Source organism: Sander vitreus, chromosome 7 (assembly GCF_031162955.1).
Source record: "Sander vitreus isolate 19-12246 chromosome 7, sanVit1, whole genome shotgun sequence".
In the NCBI taxonomy this organism is placed as follows: domain Eukaryota; kingdom Metazoa; phylum Chordata; class Actinopteri; order Perciformes; family Percidae; genus Sander; species Sander vitreus.
This window is the reverse complement of record NC_135861.1, coordinates 20948676-20966933: the sequence shown is the minus strand read 5'-3', so window position 1 is coordinate 20966933 and position 18258 is coordinate 20948676. Positions and strand designations below refer to the sequence as shown.

The 18258-nt window shown below is 37.9% G+C and overlaps 3 protein-coding genes across 5 annotated transcripts; all 3 read right to left on the bottom strand.

Annotated features, from left to right (window-relative positions):
• Positions 1–47: 47 nt before the first annotated feature.
• On the bottom strand, positions 48–6799 carry uqcc5 (ubiquinol-cytochrome c reductase complex assembly factor 5). Of its 2 annotated transcripts, XR_013502280.1 has the most exons (3): positions 6227–6318; positions 5778–5851; positions 580–669 (listed from the first exon to the last, which is right to left on the bottom strand). XR_013502280.1 is itself a non-coding variant. In XM_078255257.1 (2 exons), the coding sequence occupies exons 1-2, from the start codon at positions 6390–6392 to the stop codon at positions 578–580; spliced, it is 258 nt and encodes an 85-aa protein (XP_078111383.1). In that variant the 5' UTR covers positions 6393–6799; the 3' UTR covers positions 48–577. The 2 variants fall into 2 exon arrangements, 1 of the variants encoding a protein (XP_078111383.1); XM_078255257.1 differs by lacking the exon at positions 5778–5851 and having other exon boundaries at positions 48–669; positions 6227–6799.
• Positions 6800–8782: 1983 nt separating this feature from the next.
• Positions 8783–12226, bottom strand: kctd6b (potassium channel tetramerization domain containing 6b). Of its 2 annotated transcripts, XM_078255255.1 has the most exons (3): positions 12068–12225; positions 10931–11032; positions 8783–10401 (listed from the first exon to the last, which is right to left on the bottom strand). In XM_078255255.1, exons 2-3 carry the CDS (start codon positions 10955–10957, stop codon positions 9715–9717), a joined length of 714 nt encoding a protein of 237 aa, XP_078111381.1. In that variant the 5' UTR covers positions 10958–11032; positions 12068–12225; the 3' UTR covers positions 8783–9714. The 2 variants fall into 2 exon arrangements, with proteins under 2 accessions (XP_078111381.1, XP_078111382.1); XM_078255256.1 differs by lacking the exon at positions 10931–11032 and having other exon boundaries at positions 12068–12226.
• A 101-nt stretch (positions 12227–12327) lies between these two features.
• Positions 12328–17426, bottom strand: abhd6b (abhydrolase domain containing 6, acylglycerol lipase b). The gene is made up of 8 exons (XM_078253874.1): positions 17302–17426; positions 16432–16588; positions 15795–15908; positions 15562–15694; positions 15087–15244; positions 14894–14948; positions 14706–14806; positions 12328–12714 (listed from the first exon to the last, which is right to left on the bottom strand). Exons 1-8 carry the CDS (start codon positions 17424–17426, stop codon positions 12535–12537), a joined length of 1023 nt encoding a protein of 340 aa, XP_078110000.1. The 3' UTR covers positions 12328–12534.
• Between the last annotated feature and the right edge of the window lie 832 nt (positions 17427–18258).

Below are 18258 nucleotides of genomic sequence, written 5' to 3'. Positions count from 1 at the left end.
GGGTAAAGGAAGCAGATACGTAGATAGTAAAACTACTATTTGCAAAATGCAGTTCTTAATTTCGATTTTATCTATCTACCGTACAGTACAAGACTTTTAACAGTTTTTCATTATCAAACAGAAAACGTATAATTACATAACAGCAGTATTTAAACAAGCTTGTGTTTTTTTTGTTTCTTATCAAATTCGATGTAATGAACACATCTGTGCAAAATCATCCAAGATTATTTCTTGTATTTTCTCTTTTGTTACAATTTGGTTGAGACTTGTTAGTCTTGGCAGGTGCTATGCAATGTTTGAAACACAACACATCAATATAGACTTGTTGTCAAATCAATATGAGACCATTGTTATTTCATCATTTCATTTGATTTTTTTGAACTAAAGATCATATTAACAATAAACTTGCATGTTTCTCCATCAGCCTTTCACTCTTTACTCCTTCGTAACTGTGATAGAGTTGTTGTAACACACTATGAAGTCCATTCCAGCCTGTTGGATACAAGTAAGGGAGCGTGAGTCCAAGAATGTGTCCTTAGAGGACACATGTGAAGTCCACATTAAATTCAACCTTCGTTCACTTGGCTGCAGGCTCTTCAAGAACTATCAAACCATCTGCTATCTTCTGCTTGTACTCCCGTTCAGATCGTTTTCTTCGGTAGACATCATCTAGAAAGAAAACAGAATGAAAGAAAACAGATTTAAGAGACTGAAATGAGACACCTGTGATATAGGCAGTTTTGATTCAGTTAAAACTGCAGTGAGTAATTAATAACATTAATTATGACTGCACTCCATTTAGGTGAGCCGGTTCCAGGGTGCTGGCTCACTAGCATGGCTTACTGGGATACTTAATATAACTGAGCCATCTTTAACACAATTTGTTTTCACCTGTGCTTTTCCTGCAATGACAAATTAAAATGTCTGCAGTGAAAACGATCTATACTAAGACAAGACTAAAACCAAAGCAGCTGGAATTCAATTATGATTTTTTTTTTAAATCCTTTCCACTTGTGCTTCTCATACTGTGACATGTCACATTTTCTTGTGTGAAAAGGTCTATAAGTTATCCTGCAGACTAAAGATAGTTTGCAACTACAACACATATATAATAAGGAAACTGAATAAGGAATGAAAAATAGGGATGAGACTAGGGCTGCACAATTAATGGCAATTGTATTGAAATCGCAATATGGACTAGTGCAATATCAACATTGCAGGGGGGGGGCAATATTTGTTAATGGCAAAATATGTGCAAACCATTCCCTCAAATATCGTGAATCATATCGCAATCGCAATATCAGTCAAAATAATCGCAATTAGATATTTTCCTCATATCGTGCAGCCCTAGATGAGACTGAGTCTGTTCTCTGTAGAGGGGAATGTTTCTGTATCCCTAAATGGCCTCAGAATACTACAAATACTACAAAATATGCAGGGCAGCTTTTTTGGCGTTTTTTTTAACACGAGAGGATTTTGACTCATTTTAGTTCTTCTGAAATAGCACATCTGGAATAAATGGATGTGGGTTCATGGAGAGTAGAAACACATTAAAGTTCTTTTTAAATCTTTTGAGTGATCCAACATCCATTATGTTCTCTCTACAGACATATCAATGCAATATCAACAATGTGATATACTGAATAGTAGAATAGTGGATATTGCTTTTACTTAAGTACTATTCTAAAAGTACAAAGTTTGAGGTACTTCTACTTGAGTTTATTTATTTTGATGCTACTTTATAGAAATTCTACTTTCGGAAATTGATCTTAATGCCTTAATTTAAAAAAAATGAGGAAAATCCAATCCAACCTTTAAGGATACCAATTTTCTTTATGAATGAATTATGTATCGTAAATAAATAAATGTTCTTCCTTAAAATACAGGGGGCATAAGTAAGTAAAGCCCTATGTTAAATCCCCATAGAGGCAGGCAGATTTTTATTTTTAAAGGCCAGTTATTTCATGGATCCAGGATACTATGCATCCTGATAAAGTTCCCTTGGCCTTTGGAATTAAAATAGCCCCACATCATCACATACCCTTCACCATACCTAGAGATTGGCATGGGGTACTTTCCATAAAATCATCTCTCAATGCAAATCAAACCAGCTATTAGGCTAACTGAAATAAAACCATGCTAATATGTATGGTGAAGGGTATGTGATGATGTGGGGCTATTTTAAGTCCAAAGGCCAATGGAACTTTATCAGGATGCATAGTATAGATGTAGTATATAGTATAGATGATTTTATGGAAAGTACCCCATGCCAATCTTTAAGTATGGTATCTCTCAGTTATAACATTCTACATAGATTTTTCCATTACATTTTTCAATATTTTCTGATTTACTTTATAGATTAAATGATTGAATGATCCAAAAAATATATAAATTGTAATGTTACATATACATAAAAATAAAATGTTGAAAGGGGCCATTCTACATAAGGACTACTTTAACTTGTAATACTTTTAAGTACATACTTCTGTTCTGTACTTTAGTAGGTTGTTTGAATGAATGGAGGGATACTTTTACATTGTGGAATCGCTAAATAATTTGAGTATTTCTTCCACCACTGGTGATCATCTCAATATCATTTCTGATTTTTGTTGTCATATTTTCATACTATACATTATGTTGTCTTTTTAGTTTTTCTTGTCTTTTTAGTCTGTATCAGGGTCTAATGATATAAGTTACCAGTATTTGTTTGTTTGAGACAACAAAAATAGTACCACTTCAATCAATACTGAGGTACTAAGTCAAGATATATTGCGATGTATTTCTCTTTTAGCAGCTGTACAGTGTCCTGCAGAAGTCTGACCCATCTAACTGCCTGTACTGTGCATTTCTTTAAAAATAAAAGTTTTTCCACCTTTCTCTCACTTTTTCCAGATTTACTAATGACAGTAGGGCAGAGGAGGAGAGGAACATTTGAGCACATGTTTGAACGACCAACAAGGGTGTTATGTGTGTCCCAAATCAGTATACAAGCACAGCCCTAACCTTAGGTCCACTGTAAACGCACTGTAATAAATTACTTAAACATGCAACATGGCAAATTATACATTGCTAAAGTTAAAGTCCCCCTCCATACACGTTTTAAAGTATGTAAAAAAAGACTCTGTTATGGTTAATATGTTGTTTAACATGGTTTTCCCAGATAAAAAGTTTTTACAAAAAACCTCTGAAAAGGGGCTGGAAGCACATCTACTCTTTCTCCCTCGCTGCTCCTCTAGGTTGAGACTCCTGATGTCACGGTCTCACAGCCGGTCGTCACGGAGTTCCACCAGACTCAGATTAGGACTCTATTGTGCACTTAAACCAGCGACTAGCAGATGTACAGTCTCATGACTGGCAGTGACTGACACAGCTACAATGACAGTGTGTTTTTACTCTCTGTACTGAAGGTATGTGTCCATAAGCAGCATCATTTCCACGTTTCCCATTCATTGTCTAGGCAGCTGGGCAATGCATTCTGGTAGCATCGCAGCCACTTTTGAGAGACGGAGAGTTGGGTTGCCTGCTCCTTATTTGCATTAAATTGAGGTCCAGGCTACTTTATGCAAATTAGGAGCAGCTCAACTCACCGCCTCTCAAAAACTCACAAAATTGTTTTAAACTGACGGTCAATTTAAAATGAAGCTATATTATTACATACTATCAATTCACCGTGGTAACTCATGCTGAACACCTAACCTGGTCGGGAGCAGGTTATGTTGGAGATTAGAGATCAACTGGTGTAAAAGCACCGCCTACTGACCAATCAATACTCGATTGATAACGGCGTCACCGCAACCGGTGGAAATTAGGATGGTAAGATCAGGCGGAGCTCGGTGCACGGAGAGGGAGAGAGAGGAAGAGAGGGGGAGAGAGGTGCGCTCATAAAAGTTAAAACATTTAGGAGACCGACAACCCCGTTAACATTCACTGATGGGTATTTTTATGAACGATTTAGATTTTTAAGCGGAGGGAATTACATATAGGCTATTTGCTATTTGTCGGCTTCTTCAGCCGTGTGTTGCCAATACGCACATCGGTTAGAATTATGTTGTATGTTGGGTGTCCTCCCCCAAGAAAGTTTTAAGCATCAACGACTTCATTTCCTGCATTCCGATACACTTTAATGCACCAATTTACGGTAAAAATACCTTTATTCAGCCTATAGGCTAGACGTTAAGAAAAAAGCACGGATGACAATTCAAAATTTATCAAAAATATAATGGAAAGTAGCCTATGTTGTTACGTGTCATTGGGCAGTTTTAAGTGGGTAGCCTATATAGAAGGTAGAGACTACACCACTGGAAGTGATATTGATAGGATAAGCGTTGTGATTTACGTAAAACCGCGTCAGCTTTTTTTTTGCCAGCTTTCCTTCCTGCATTTTGCCTGTAAAATGTGTTTGTGTTCTTCATATTTATGTAGAATTTTTATTTTTTATTTTTATATTATATATATAAAATTTATTGAGAGCATTTGCAGTTACAAACAACACATACACGTACACATACACACAACTACAAAATAAATACATGAGCAATTAATATTCCAGGGAGTCTGCAAAGTCCATCAAGGCTAATCAACAAGCAGTCCAATTCATAGCATCACTTAACAGTTCCAATATCATTCAGTCACAAGATGTCACAAGTGTTGAGTATATCTGCACAGTCTTCAGAGCTTTACAGTTCTTTGAATATCTTATAGAGTCCAAGTATTCATTGACTTCATTTTCAAACACAGGAAAGAAAGGTTTAGAGCCTCTGAACTTACATTTATGGATGTGATATTTAGCGAGTAGAAATAAAAGATTAATTATGAAATATTTTCCTTCCTTATCAGTCTTAAGCTCAACCACACCAAAGAAAACATCCCTAAAACAAAAAGAGAAATCCGTAATGAAATTGGTTTGGATAAATTCAAGGACGTTTGACCAGAATTTTTCTGTGTAGGAACATTTCCAAAATAAATGGGAAATATCTTCATCTGACGTTTTATAGAAAGAGCATTCAGATTCAATATCTGGTTTATACCACACACTTTGCTGGGTAGAATCTGTGAATTAATTTAAACGTAACTTCTCTCACTTTATTAGTAAGCATATATTTGAAAGGCAAAGACCAAACGTTTTTCCAAGGGACATTCTCTATTAAACTGTTCCAATATGGGATTATATAAGGAATAGTAACAATATCTTTTTGGTATAATGTCCTAATTGTTTTATTTGTAGTCCGGCGCACCGCAGAAAAGCATAAACTCCTCGCAGCAGTATCAGATAAATCTATATTGTGAGTCAGTGGCCATGGGAAATGAATGCCTCCCAGCAGCATTCTGATTCCAGAGGGAATTGCATCAAAGACAATTGAATACTCCTTAACCGAAACAGGAATTTGAAATTTCCGCAAAAAATCGGAATAACTGTACAGTCATATTTATGTAGAATTATAGTTTGCTCTTCTTGTTTAAAATATGCTGCTCTGGTAGATGTTTGCGATTGGTCATGCTGTGCAAACACCGCCTCTTTTATGTGAACGCGCGCGCCGCTGGATTGGGAAACCCTGAGTTGACTGAACTAGTTGTTAACCAGCGTCGTGACGCAGCTTATGCTGGACCGCGGTTGTTAGGGTTAGTGAAGCCGGGTAACTGAAAGAAATCCAGGGCATGTTGATTCGTAGTACAGGCCTCAGGTTAGGTGTTCAGCATAAGTTACCACGGCGATTGAACCCGGTAACAAGTGATCCACCGTCGTGGTACAGAAAACCCTGGGTTGAACCTGAAGTTACCTCGTTAACGCCAAATCTTGCTTCGCAGTACAGGCCTCTGAAGAGGAATGTAAGAATTAAAGAGAGACATCTCTCTAGTGGAAAAGTTAGCACAGACACAAGTCAGTATAGTCAAGGTCAGATATTTTAGGGGACATAAACATTAACAAAAACCCATTTTTGAGTGAAGGGTGACTTTAACGTTAAGTGAAGAAGCTTGCCAGACATAAGTAATTAATACACTCTGGCAAGTCAGAATATATTATGTGCTGCAAATGTTGTTACTTAGCCAGTTTTGGTCTATTATTTGTTTACAGACGTAGCTAAACATCCAACAGACTTAGCCACATGCGAAGACACAGGGCTAACAGAAGTCCACATTATGCTATCGTTAGCGTAAATACCAAGTCAAAAACAAATGATTAAACGTTACCGCTGAAAAGAAACTCAATTTGCAAATTTACACTTACAGAAAGTCTCTCTTCCTATTCTCACGTTGATCATGATCCACTCCATGACGCCTCCGATGCAAAAGAAGATGGGAAGAAACCTGTACGTCCCAAGACGTTGTTTACCCGGGACAAGGCTCAGTAAATATCTAACGTTATTACTCCTATTAAACATCCTGGCTAACATACAGACATAAGTCGTGTCAGTCTACGGTCTTCAATGCGGCAAGAAGAAACTGCTGTTTCCAGGATAGAGCAGGCATGGACCTTTTACATGTCCTTTACACTTTTAACAAGAGCAACGGACGTGAGCAGAGGGTGCGCTTGTTTTGTTTCTCGGCGTAAAGCAAACAAGCGGTTTTAAACGAGCTGTCAAGAATCTTAAAAGGAATCAACAGCAGCTCGACGTTGGTTTTTAAAACGAACGCACCGAGGAAGAGTCGTAACATCCGGTTGTGTTTTATGTGTCATTAAATCATAGACCTAGATATAAGAATGGACCAACAGATCCCGTTGCTCTGGACAGAGACCAGTGAAGGCTATTAGAAGCACTTTTCCGGTGAGCGCTGAGCGTTACTGCGCAGCCTCCAACTGAGAGAGACGACGTAAATGTGCCGTGAGCAACGTGTCTGAAAGTTGTAAGTCTTCTGGTAGCTGTGCCAAGAGAAATCTCAATCATTCACAATCTTGCGGAGACGGAGAGCGTAGATATATGTAAGGAAATAACATGGACACAGGCTAACTATTGCTAACTAAAATGCTAGTTAACATTAGTAATTAAACGTAAACAGCTCATGTAAGTCGAAACTGCCTGCGAGCTTCTCCTGTACTATACGGTAATTCCTCTACTATGCGACAGTAAGTCGCGTGGTTATGACACAATCGTTAGCCTATTTTTACAAAAACGTATACTACGGAGCCATAACGTGAGGTACAAGGTATTGGAGCCTTTTATACATTTTCGTGTTTCTTTAGAAATAAACAATGGACAAATAAAGTCTTTAAACGCTTCAAATGTAAAGTTATTCGCTGTCAAAGTGACGTCAGAATGAATGGCAGTCAATGGAATGCTAACGGGGGGGTGATCGCTTTGTAGCATCAAAATGGCGCCATAGGAGGTTCGAGCTCTGAAGCGAAGCTTACCCCCTTGCATTAAATCCGTTCTCTTAATACATCCATGATTACATCTTAAAACACTAAACACTAAAAGATGAATGCAAAAAAATAAAATATATATACAAAAAAATAAACAGCTAAAAAAAAAGAGTTCAAAGGTCACGTAATGTTAATAAAAAGTGTTCATTTTCCCTGTGCACACATTAGTGAAATAATTGCATTTTAAAAGTGAGAAAACAGGTTTAAAAAAAAAAAAAAAAAAAAAAACAATTTGAGTTTTTTTTCCCCTGCTGACTTGGTCGAAAGTAGAGATGGTCCGATACCATTTTTTGCTTCCCGATTCCGATACCTGAACTTGCGTATCGGCCGATACCGAGTACCGATCCGATACCAGTGTGTCATATATTTTATTATGTTTTAAGAACTGTATACTACTATCCCTGTATGGATGTGATATTATTTCTATCTTTGTTGTCGGTCTGGCTCAGGTTAAACTCTTTGTGAAACATGAATGCCACAGAACTTTCTTTTATTATGCAGTTTGACAGTCAGTTATAACGGAAAAAGAACATAAATAAACTTTTCTTTAGGGCTTTATTACATGGTATCGGATCGGTGCATAAACTCCAGTACTTCCCGATACCGATAACAGCGTTTTAGGCAGTATCGGAGCCGATACCGGTATCGGCTCCGATACTGCCTAAAACATCTCTAGTCGAAAGCAATTAAATTTTTTTTAAACTAAGATGAGACCTGCATCATGGACACGTCTGAAAAAAACTTCACATTATGTAGTAACAAATGCAAAGAAATATAGGCTGATGCGGCTGCTAAATCTTGTAATTGGATTTGATACTCAGATGAATTGTATAGACGTGTCAGCATGTTTCTAGTTTTCTAGTGCCTTTTCTATTGGGATTCAATAAATAATCAATTAAATAGGTCACTGAATGGAAATCCAATGACGCCCTGGCATACAAAAAAAAGTTTGTTACAATGAAGTTTAACACGGCTAGTAGTTATTTATTTTTTTTACAATTACTTACACCTATTTTTAACTAATGAATAATGAGTACTACAATTAATATAAAAAAAAAGATTTCTGACAGCGAAAATGTTTTTGAGGACATCATTAGCTGCCATCTTTAATTTGTGCTTTACCACAGGAAATAAGTGAAAGCATGAAGTCCAGGCCTACAGCCTTCCATTGGTATCACAATTATGAATGTAACTTTGTGAGAAAACATTTTGTAAACATATTTAAAAAATGTATGCCACATTGCTCGAATACAAAAATGGTTAATAACACAATTTGTCACATGTACTACCTCATAAGTAGCCAAAGCCCTGGTGTAACATGCTTGCAAGGAGCTTTTAAGTGGTTGGATGTTTGAATATTTGAAATACAATAGGAAAGTATCAAGTTAAGGTGAAAAGTTCAACCATAAAATAAAAATAATAACTGACAAATCCACAGATGGGTTTATTTTGGCTAGACACTTTACTGCATATATGAGCTCTAAACTGTAACAGTATGACATAATACTGCAAGCGCACAAATACATATACAAACACAAGACACTCAGACACATGCAACGATGACTAGGGACAGAAATAGTACCATACAAGGAGATAAGAGAGCTAAGAGATTCATTTTAAGATCTACTGTAAATTGGGCTAAAGATAATCATAATTTATTATAAAAAAAAAAAAAAAAAGGTTCACTCCTGACATCTCGGGATCCAAAACAATTCTTGTTAGTCTGTAGTCCAAAACATGACCAAGACAGCTTGTGTCCGGAGTACAAACATTTTTACAATCACCTCTTTCTTTTCTCTTTTGATCTAAATGCACATTAATGCATGTTTAGACATAGATTTTATACTGTATGTAGGCATAGAGTCTCAAATCATGGCTACAGGTTTACAATCACTTTATTACTGACTTCGGAAAAAACAGATACAGGTATTGGAACCACAATAAATCACAATTATTTCTATAAAAATCAATTTACCCACATTGTTAGCATCATTGGGGGTATTCTTGTGTCTCTAAATACATACAATCATAATAAAATCAATGCTATAGGGTCTTTCTGCTTCATAAGAAATGCTGTTTTTGTAGAACTTAACCCCAATGGAGTATTAATTATTAAAGAAATGTCAAATATGTAGCGGTAGCACAGATAAAGTGTTCTTGCACTTACAGGTGAATAAATCCAAAATAATTCACATTTTCATTGTGTTTATGCTATCTGTCTGGACTTTAAGTCTTGTGCCACTGTACCACATTGATCAAAATAAGAAAAAATCATTAGTGACATACACTTTTTTGATCTTGTGTAATATGAAGACATATCAAACAGTAATGTCACCCACGATGACTGCTGTAACTTAGTCTTCAACCTTGTGAGCTGGTCTACAGAAAGTCCAGTGATGCTCCACCGTGTTCTCGTTTGCACGCTCACTCATGTGATGCACACGCGTGTTGCGGATGGTGAAGCCTTGTTTCGTGATGTAGTCCATGAGGTGAACCCTTAGGGACACCTCTTGGTGATAGTCACAAGGTCCAAAGGTGAATGACACCTGGCAGTCTCTGGTGTCCATCATGTGTTTGTTCCACTTGGTGAAGTTGTTAGAAATACCTTCCAGCAGGCCGTGAACCTTCGTAGTTATGGTTAGCTGTGTGATGATAACGGCGACTGGATTTGAATATTTTGACAGTTTCCGAGTGCTGGAGAGCTCCACGACTTGCTCAAAGATGTCGGGAGGGTACAGTGGCTTGGGATCGTTAAGGCACTGGATCAAAGGTTCGATCTGGTAGAAGTCTGCCTCTTTCCTAAGGAGGTCTGTCTCTGTGAAGTCCAAGGGGAGGGTCAGCTCAGACGTCCGCAGGAAGTTCAGGATGTACCGGAACAGTGTCCCATCGCGATCAATGAAATAATTCCCTTGGGAATCGCGAGTTGTGGGGAAATCTCCCCGGAACATGGCACCCAGCATGGAGTCTGGATAGCGCTGCAGGGTGGATAAACTGGTGGTGTACAGGTGGCCTCCTACGTTCAAGGTAACAGGAGTACTCATCTATGGCAAAAAGGAACCAAGGAGAGGATAAGAATCACATGTTTTTGTGAAGTTAAAGTAAGTTAGCATTTGCATCCTGCAGTTGTAGGCGATAACATGAACAGTGTGAATTTCAGCTGCCAACCTAGCTAAAATAAATGGAGTCTATTACAAAGGCTCTACAATAAATCATGTAGTTTGTGGTGCTGTGTGTTGCATTATATTGCATTATAGTAAAAAGTGTTTCTAACATTTTTGTCTACCCCAGTAATACCAATGAACCCCAATATAATGCAATACAATTCATCAACAGCACCACAAAATACAGCCTCCAAAATGATCAAAAAGTTAAATAAACACTTCTCTAAAAAAGTTTCAATAAAATCCCAACATTACAACCTTTATGAAGGGAGCACTTACTGCAGGGAAGACTGCATTAGTTTAAGATGCCAGATGTAAACTAAACTGGTAACAGAGGGAATTTAACATTTATTTATCAGAAACAAACGTCTGACACTGCTCTTATTCAAGTCTTCTATCCATCTCTTACCCTATGGCCCCAGTCTCCATTATCCATTTGTAGAACAATGGCCACTTGGTCAGGACCAAATTAGAGAGGAAACAGATATGCTTTGGCTTAATTCAATTTCACCTGTGAAAAAACAGTCACATTAACATGAGCTGTAACAGAGTTATGTAGAATATAATTGACACTATCGTGTAGACTCAGTCAAATCATGTGTCAGATGAGAGCTTGCAGTACCTGTGTGTGTGTGTGTGTGTGTGTGTGAGAGGGGGGGTTGGATTACATCTTGTTACCCGTTTACTTAGGAGGAGCTTAAATGATTAAATTAATTAAATGAACATACTGAATTCAAGCACTTGTGAATAATGTTATTTCCAGTTACTTAATGTGAGTTAGATTAGTTATTTGTAACTCCATATTGAATACATGTGCTTGCTGGTAAAGCGGCAGCCTGTATTTGACAAAACAATTTCACCAGCAAGATACATTTAGTAGCCGTTTAAGAGCTTTTGATCATATTACACATCTGCGTTTCCATGACAACAGACAAACTCCATCTGCTGATAAGGATGTGATTTGATTGACAGCTCCAGAACAGCTGCTAAATTACATTCATTGTTTTGTGTCAACTGCTGTTTCAAATGTCAAGAATGAACTTTGAACCTCATGTGTCTGTAACCACGCAGAATAACAACATAAATCATAATTGCACTGACGCTACTAGCTAGCTAGCTAAGTGCACATAAACCCATTTATTCACATTTTGTAAGTTGCCCAGTTTTGTTTTAGCAACACTGGGACTTAACTATCAAATAACGTTAAGGTGGTGAATGCTAGTGAAGCCATCTAATGTTTGTTTGGTGGCTAGCGTAAAAAGTAGCCATCAAAATATATTTTAAAAGATGAATGATGTTAAGAGGTTGTGAATACAGCTTGGATGCGCTAAGATATGTAGCTAGCTAACGTTAGCGGTGCGTTAAATACAATGCGAGAACCACAGCAGAAAGGGTTTATCGCCTGCTAGCTAATTGCTACCCAGCGAACTAACAAAGCTAGCAGTCCACGAGCCGTTTACGTTAACTGCTGTTACTACGGTTGACGCCGGGATCTTAGCTAATTAGACTACCGGGAAGTAACATATACGTTAAAACAAAGCCTTACCGGCTCGCTTTCTTGCTTATTTGTCTTTTTTTGTCCAGAAACAGCGACTTGCGGTTGGTATTTAACGGTGAAGCCAGACAGTCAGTGATGTTTGCCGCTGGTCGTCCGGGCAGTTGTGCTCAGAGTGATAGAGAAAGTGCTCGGCTCCAGGCTGGAGCAAAAATGCGCACACAAAGAGGGTTGAGGGGAGGAGGTCCTGCTGCAACCACAGGCACCTCTGCATTAATACATTCACACATCCGATTCCGAACACAGTTACATACAGGTAAATGCATGGGACTTTTATTATCATGATGCAGTTTACATTACAAATTAAACGCGATGCATTTTCTAAGAAATGTAGAACATTATAAACATTGCTTTCTGTCCATTTTTTGAAGCTAGACATATGTTTACATATGCATGTCACGTAGGCTACAAGGGACATGTGAAGCGTTGCAGTGGAAGGAGATTATTACAAGTCTAGTTCAGGAAGATTTCTTTGTGCCACCCCTGGCATCTTGCTGCAAGATGATGAACTCCAGGATGAGTTTGGCTGTCCGACAAGGCCTCTCCATCACCACAGAGTGTCCACAGTTCTCCAGCAGGTCCACTCTGCATCCAGGCACCAGCTCTGCAATGACTGTAGCTCCAGAGGCATCCACCACCTGGACAAATACAGGACAGTTATCATGTCTACGTAGATATGTGACTGAAGTTTCTCTATACAGACCCGAGCAGCTAGAGAAACCTGAGCCCCCACCTTCAAGTTACAAGTTTGTACACAGCCCCATGATTCTTAGTTTAGAAAATAATCATAAAAGGCTCCCTCTGTCAATGATCGGCCGCATCAATGCTGTTAAAATGGTTGCACTTCCAAGATTATTGTATCTTTTTCAAAACCTACCTATTTATTTGCCATTATCCTTTTTTAAACAACTGGATTTAGCCGTCCTGTCATTTGTCTGGGCAGATAAACCCCCTCGTATTTCTAAAGCCCATCTGCAGAAGGATTTAAAAAGTGGGGGTCTTGGCCTCCCTGTTTTTAGGCATTATTATTACTGGGCTGCAAATGCAAGGGCTCTCATTTTCTGGCAGTGGGGTCCTCCTTACGATGACTGTTCCTCTCCGCTCTGGCTAAAGATTGAATCCATGTCTGCGTCGCAAACCTCACTCCCAGCGGTGCTCTTTTCAAAGGCACAAACGTCTCACAAGTTATTTAGCTACAATTAGGGTTCTTAGTAATTCTTTGAAGATATTGAATCAAATAAGAAAATTCCTTTTTACCAAATGTTTCGGTAAATGCCCCAATAACAGGCAATCACTTGTTCAAACCAGGATTGACGGATGGGGTTTCAGATTTTTACATAGATAACAATTTTGCTTCTTTCCCTATGCTCCAGGCTAGATATCACCTCCCTCAGTCACATTTTTATCGATATTTACAGGTGAGACATTTAGTTAGGAAACACGTTTCTAATTTCCCAAATAGACCGCACAATTATTTACAGTTAGTTATTAGTTACACTTCTCTTACAGCCAAACTCCAAACACTTGATTTCCCACTTTATCACTGCCTTTGAGACACCAGCGGGTACCAGTCATCTCAGGGAGGCATGGGCAAAAGAACTGGGAGTTCCACTGTCAGAGGAATTATGGAAGGAGGGCCTGTCCAGTATACAGAAGTGTTCTATAAACTCTAGATATCGGTTAATTCAATTTAAAGTCATACATAGACTGCATTATTGCAAAACTAAACTTAATAGAATATTTGAATCAGTGTCTCCCATGTGTGATAGATGTGGTGGAGCCGAAGGTTCACTTTCACATTTATTCTGGTACTGCCCAGTACTGGACAACTTTAGGAGTGACATATATGCCTATAATTGGTTCTCTAAGCAATAGCCTATAAAATGAACATTCAACCAGACTGTAACCTGGCAATCTTTGGCTCCTCTGAAAAGACATCGACCCTCCCTTCCCACTGTAAGCAGGCACTTAAAACAGGCATGGTAGCGGCCAAGAAATTGATTTTACTCAACTGGAAGTCTCCATCATCTCCTTGCTTTAAGAGGTGGCTCAACGAAATGGTTTGTGTTTCTAGGATGGAACAGATTCGCCTTAGCAGAAGGGATGCACCAAACTATTATGAGAAAGCGTGGAAACCATTTTTGGCTTTACTTGATGAGACCTAAATGACCAAAATGTAAAACAGGCTTCTATGTATTTTTTCAGCACTGACTAAGGGTTTGATTCTCCTCTCTGGGTCTTTATTTATTTATTTATTTATTTATTTTTTGTGAGTGTGTGTGTAATTGTTCATTTTGTTTTGTTTTCTATTTATACTCCTGACGGTATCATGAGACAGGAAGCACTGGACTACTATGATTATTGTATATACTCTCATATAGCCTCTGTATTTCTTTTATTACTTCATTTACTTCATGTAACAATGTCAGATGCTGATACCCATCAGGTTTTTTCTATTTTTTGTAAAAGTTTAAAAAAGTAAAAAAAAAAAAAAAAAATAAAAAAAATATATATATATATATATATATATATAAAAGAAAAGAATCATAAAAGAAGCAAAAGCTGCCTGGTAATCACTGTATTTATACAGGCTTTGCCGAGTCACTTTTAGTGGAACATCATACGTTACCTGGTCTTTTTTGCCCCAAATCACTTGTAAAGGTGCAGTGATCAGATGTAAGTGCTCCTGTAAGGCATATCTTGATGTCTCACCAACAATCTCCATAAATACTAATAAAAAATAAAAAAAATAAAAATTTACCAGTATGGACTATGCTGCATGCTTACATGGGAAACCCTAACATTTTGTGAACTAACCTTCTTCATAAAATGTGTTGTGAGGCTGCCGAACATCTACCAGTCCTTGCAGAATCTAAAATTGACAGCACATGTATAAACAGCAGCAGTATAAAAATAACACAAACATGTAATAAGGTGAATATTATCGTCCACTGTGAGTGCATACAAAGTGAAATCCATAATGCTTTTTATTTTCAAGTGTGGACCTGACCTGCTGAGGGATTTTAAAGCGAACATGAGAACAAAGTCTGAACATGTCCTCCATCTCCTCTGGTGTAGTAGGGATCAGTGGTATGTTTAATGTGTAATTGCTGTGCTTCAGGTCCTGCAGATGATTGTCAAATTTGGTCTCACATGGGTGTCTTATACCTGCAGAAGTAAGTGTTTTCTGATTAGAAAGTGATGATGGGCACTTATATTTAGTTTGGAACGATAAACAAAGCAAACTATATAGGAAAGGCAAAATAATAGAGGTGTGTGTGTGTGTGTGTGTGTGTGTGTGTGTGTGTGTGTGTGTGTGTGTGTGTGTGTGTGTGTGTGTGTGTGTGTGTGTGTGTGTGTGTGTGTGTGTGTTTTCATTATCATGTCAGGTCATGTCTTATAATTCTTTATAATCAGTATTATGTGACTTTTAAAAACAAACTGGAAATCAAGTGAAATGTCAGAAACAACACATAGTGACTGACCGTCTGGACAAATGAGAGTCATGCTACAGATCTCTGAAGGGTAGCAGGCTGCGTAAACCCCAGCTACATTTCCCCCCATGGAGGTTCCAACCACATGGAAAGGTTTCCTGTTTAAACGAATGGTTTCCACAAACTGAGAAGAACGAGGGACAAAAACAGTTTTTCAGTGGAAAGATATTTAGGTACCTGACAAATACACCCTTATATTTGTAATTTCTCTTTCTTTAGTGTACCTGATGGATCCTTCTGACCTGCCCTTGAATGGAGTAATCCTCTGTGTTGGTGCGTGTTGTTCCCTCATGACCAGGCATGTCCACACACACAATGTGCAGATGTTTTGGTAGATACTAGAGCAGTAGGAGGGAGAAAGTATTAAAACTATGAATGTATTAATGCATGGTAGCCAAGAAATGCTGTAATAATTGGAATCGTATAACTGAATTTATAGCATTAAAGTATGTTACTTTGGAAAATGTCTATCTGAACATATGTGGTTTGCACACCCTCTGTGAAATTTCCAGTTTCAAGAACTCAATTTTTCACAAATTCAGATGTCCAATGTGTCCAGTCACTCATCTGAACTTTGCTTTTTTGGATCATGTGACTGACAGACTCATTAGACAGAGGTCTGATTGACAGCTCATCCTTTGCATGCTGTCCGAATTTGAAATTTGATTTTGACCAGTTTAATTTGAGCAAATTTTGGACTCTGCAATGAAAACACCTGGAACTTTGATCTAGTTATGTTTCTTGTCACAGCTTCTTTCAAAAATGCCACGTTTGAAGTTTAATCTTTATTTCGATTAAATCTGTTAGTCTCATGAGTTAATAGTAACAAACTCTTTTGTTTAATGATGTAGATCATCTGACCTTGACAACAGTGAGCCATGTGTCTTTGTGAGCAGAGAAGCCATGCAGCATCAAAATGGAGGGTCTCATCCCAGGCTTTCCTCTGTAGGCGTAACAAAAGCGATAACCACCGCAGTCTGCATAGCGCACCTGTAGGCCCAGAGTCCTCCTCCAGTACCTGAAGAGGAGCAGGTACGTCTGAGCTTATACACACAGACATGACAGTGCAATTTAAATTCAGGCCAAATGATAATGGGCAAACAACGGAGCATGTGTTGCCAATTTTCTTTATGTTACTGCTCGGATACATTAAGGGTTTCATGTAGATGCGAATGTGGGATTTTGGGCTTTATAAAGAATTGACTTGACATGCACTTTCATGCAGTTTGTGTTCAAATGTCACATTCATCTTTAGGCTCACACTTTTTCAATTCAGTTTTAATGTAACACTCACATGTCTTGAAAATATTTAAGTAAACAACAATGTTCATATGGGCATGTGTGTTTTAAAACACAATGTTCAAATTCAAACCCAGACTGAGGGGGATAGGTGAATAAAATAATGCACAAGATGTGAAGATTATTTTCTATTTGAAGGACTGGTGCAGCCATAAAAAAACATGGAGTCTTGGGTTTGATTATCTAACTCAATGTAAACATCATTGCTTCAATAAAGAACTGGAAACAGGTAATAATAAAAAAAATATATATATATATATATTAAGAAAAAGAAGATGAAAGGAAACTGAATAATACGCAGGTAAAATGACATGTATTTTGATTTTGTCATCAGTACTTCTGTAATTTACTATCTCTGGCTCATAAGAAGGATTCACATCAGGTAATAAACATAAAAAGTGAAAGACAGAACAACACAATTCTCGACCTTACCAGTAATACACTTTAATGAGTGCAGAGGGCCAGAGGAGGAAGGAAGCAACAAAGGCCAAGATGGGAATAGCCAGTGTTCCTCCCGCAATGATGAACAAGTTCACCATGTCCAGATCAGCCGCCATGGCTCACCTAAAAAAAACACATGAACACACACACATTACACATATGCAGTATATGCCGGGGGGAGGGGTACAGTCAGTATTCATACAATGTTTTGTTGAGATAATAAATAACTCAAAATAACATATAAAACATATCTTTATTCCACAATAAGCCTTTTGTTGTTGAAAAACTTACTTTTCAGATGATTTTTCCCCCTCCTTGTGTAACAGGCAGACACGTGACCACTGTGATTCTGTTGATGAAGTTTTACAGCTTGCAGATACTTTTTTTAAAAGCTGCTGTTGAGGCGTTGAAAGCATATAAATAGTCAACTTATCTTTCTGATACTTGAAATAAAAAAAAACATCCTTGTGGAGCGCAGTTAGTCCCGGCAGATTATGTTTGCTCTGGATAAACTCATTGATTATTACTCATCATTGGGGAAAACCGGGCCACTACATTATTCGGTCAATCTTTTAAAGTGAACGTACAACAGGCCAGACTTTGCTTCTGACTGAGTCCAGGCAGTACACTGTCAACAAACATACACGTTTATGGGATAACCACTGTGAATTAAACAAAATACCAACACCATATGCAGCTACAGTCAGTAAAGTGAACACAATAAACCTTTATCAAGCTTCTATTCCAGTTCATCTTGATAAAGATGTTTTTCAGGCTTTGGCCACAACTGTGTTAGTATCAGGTTTTACTTGTCAGTGTTTGATGTTGGATGCCAACACCAGTCATGCTCAAGAAACTTTGCTAGGTTGTATATCACTGATGGGCAGAACTTACAAAAAATAGTCACAAAAAATGTGTGACTTTGAGCGACCTCCATCAAAGGAGCAT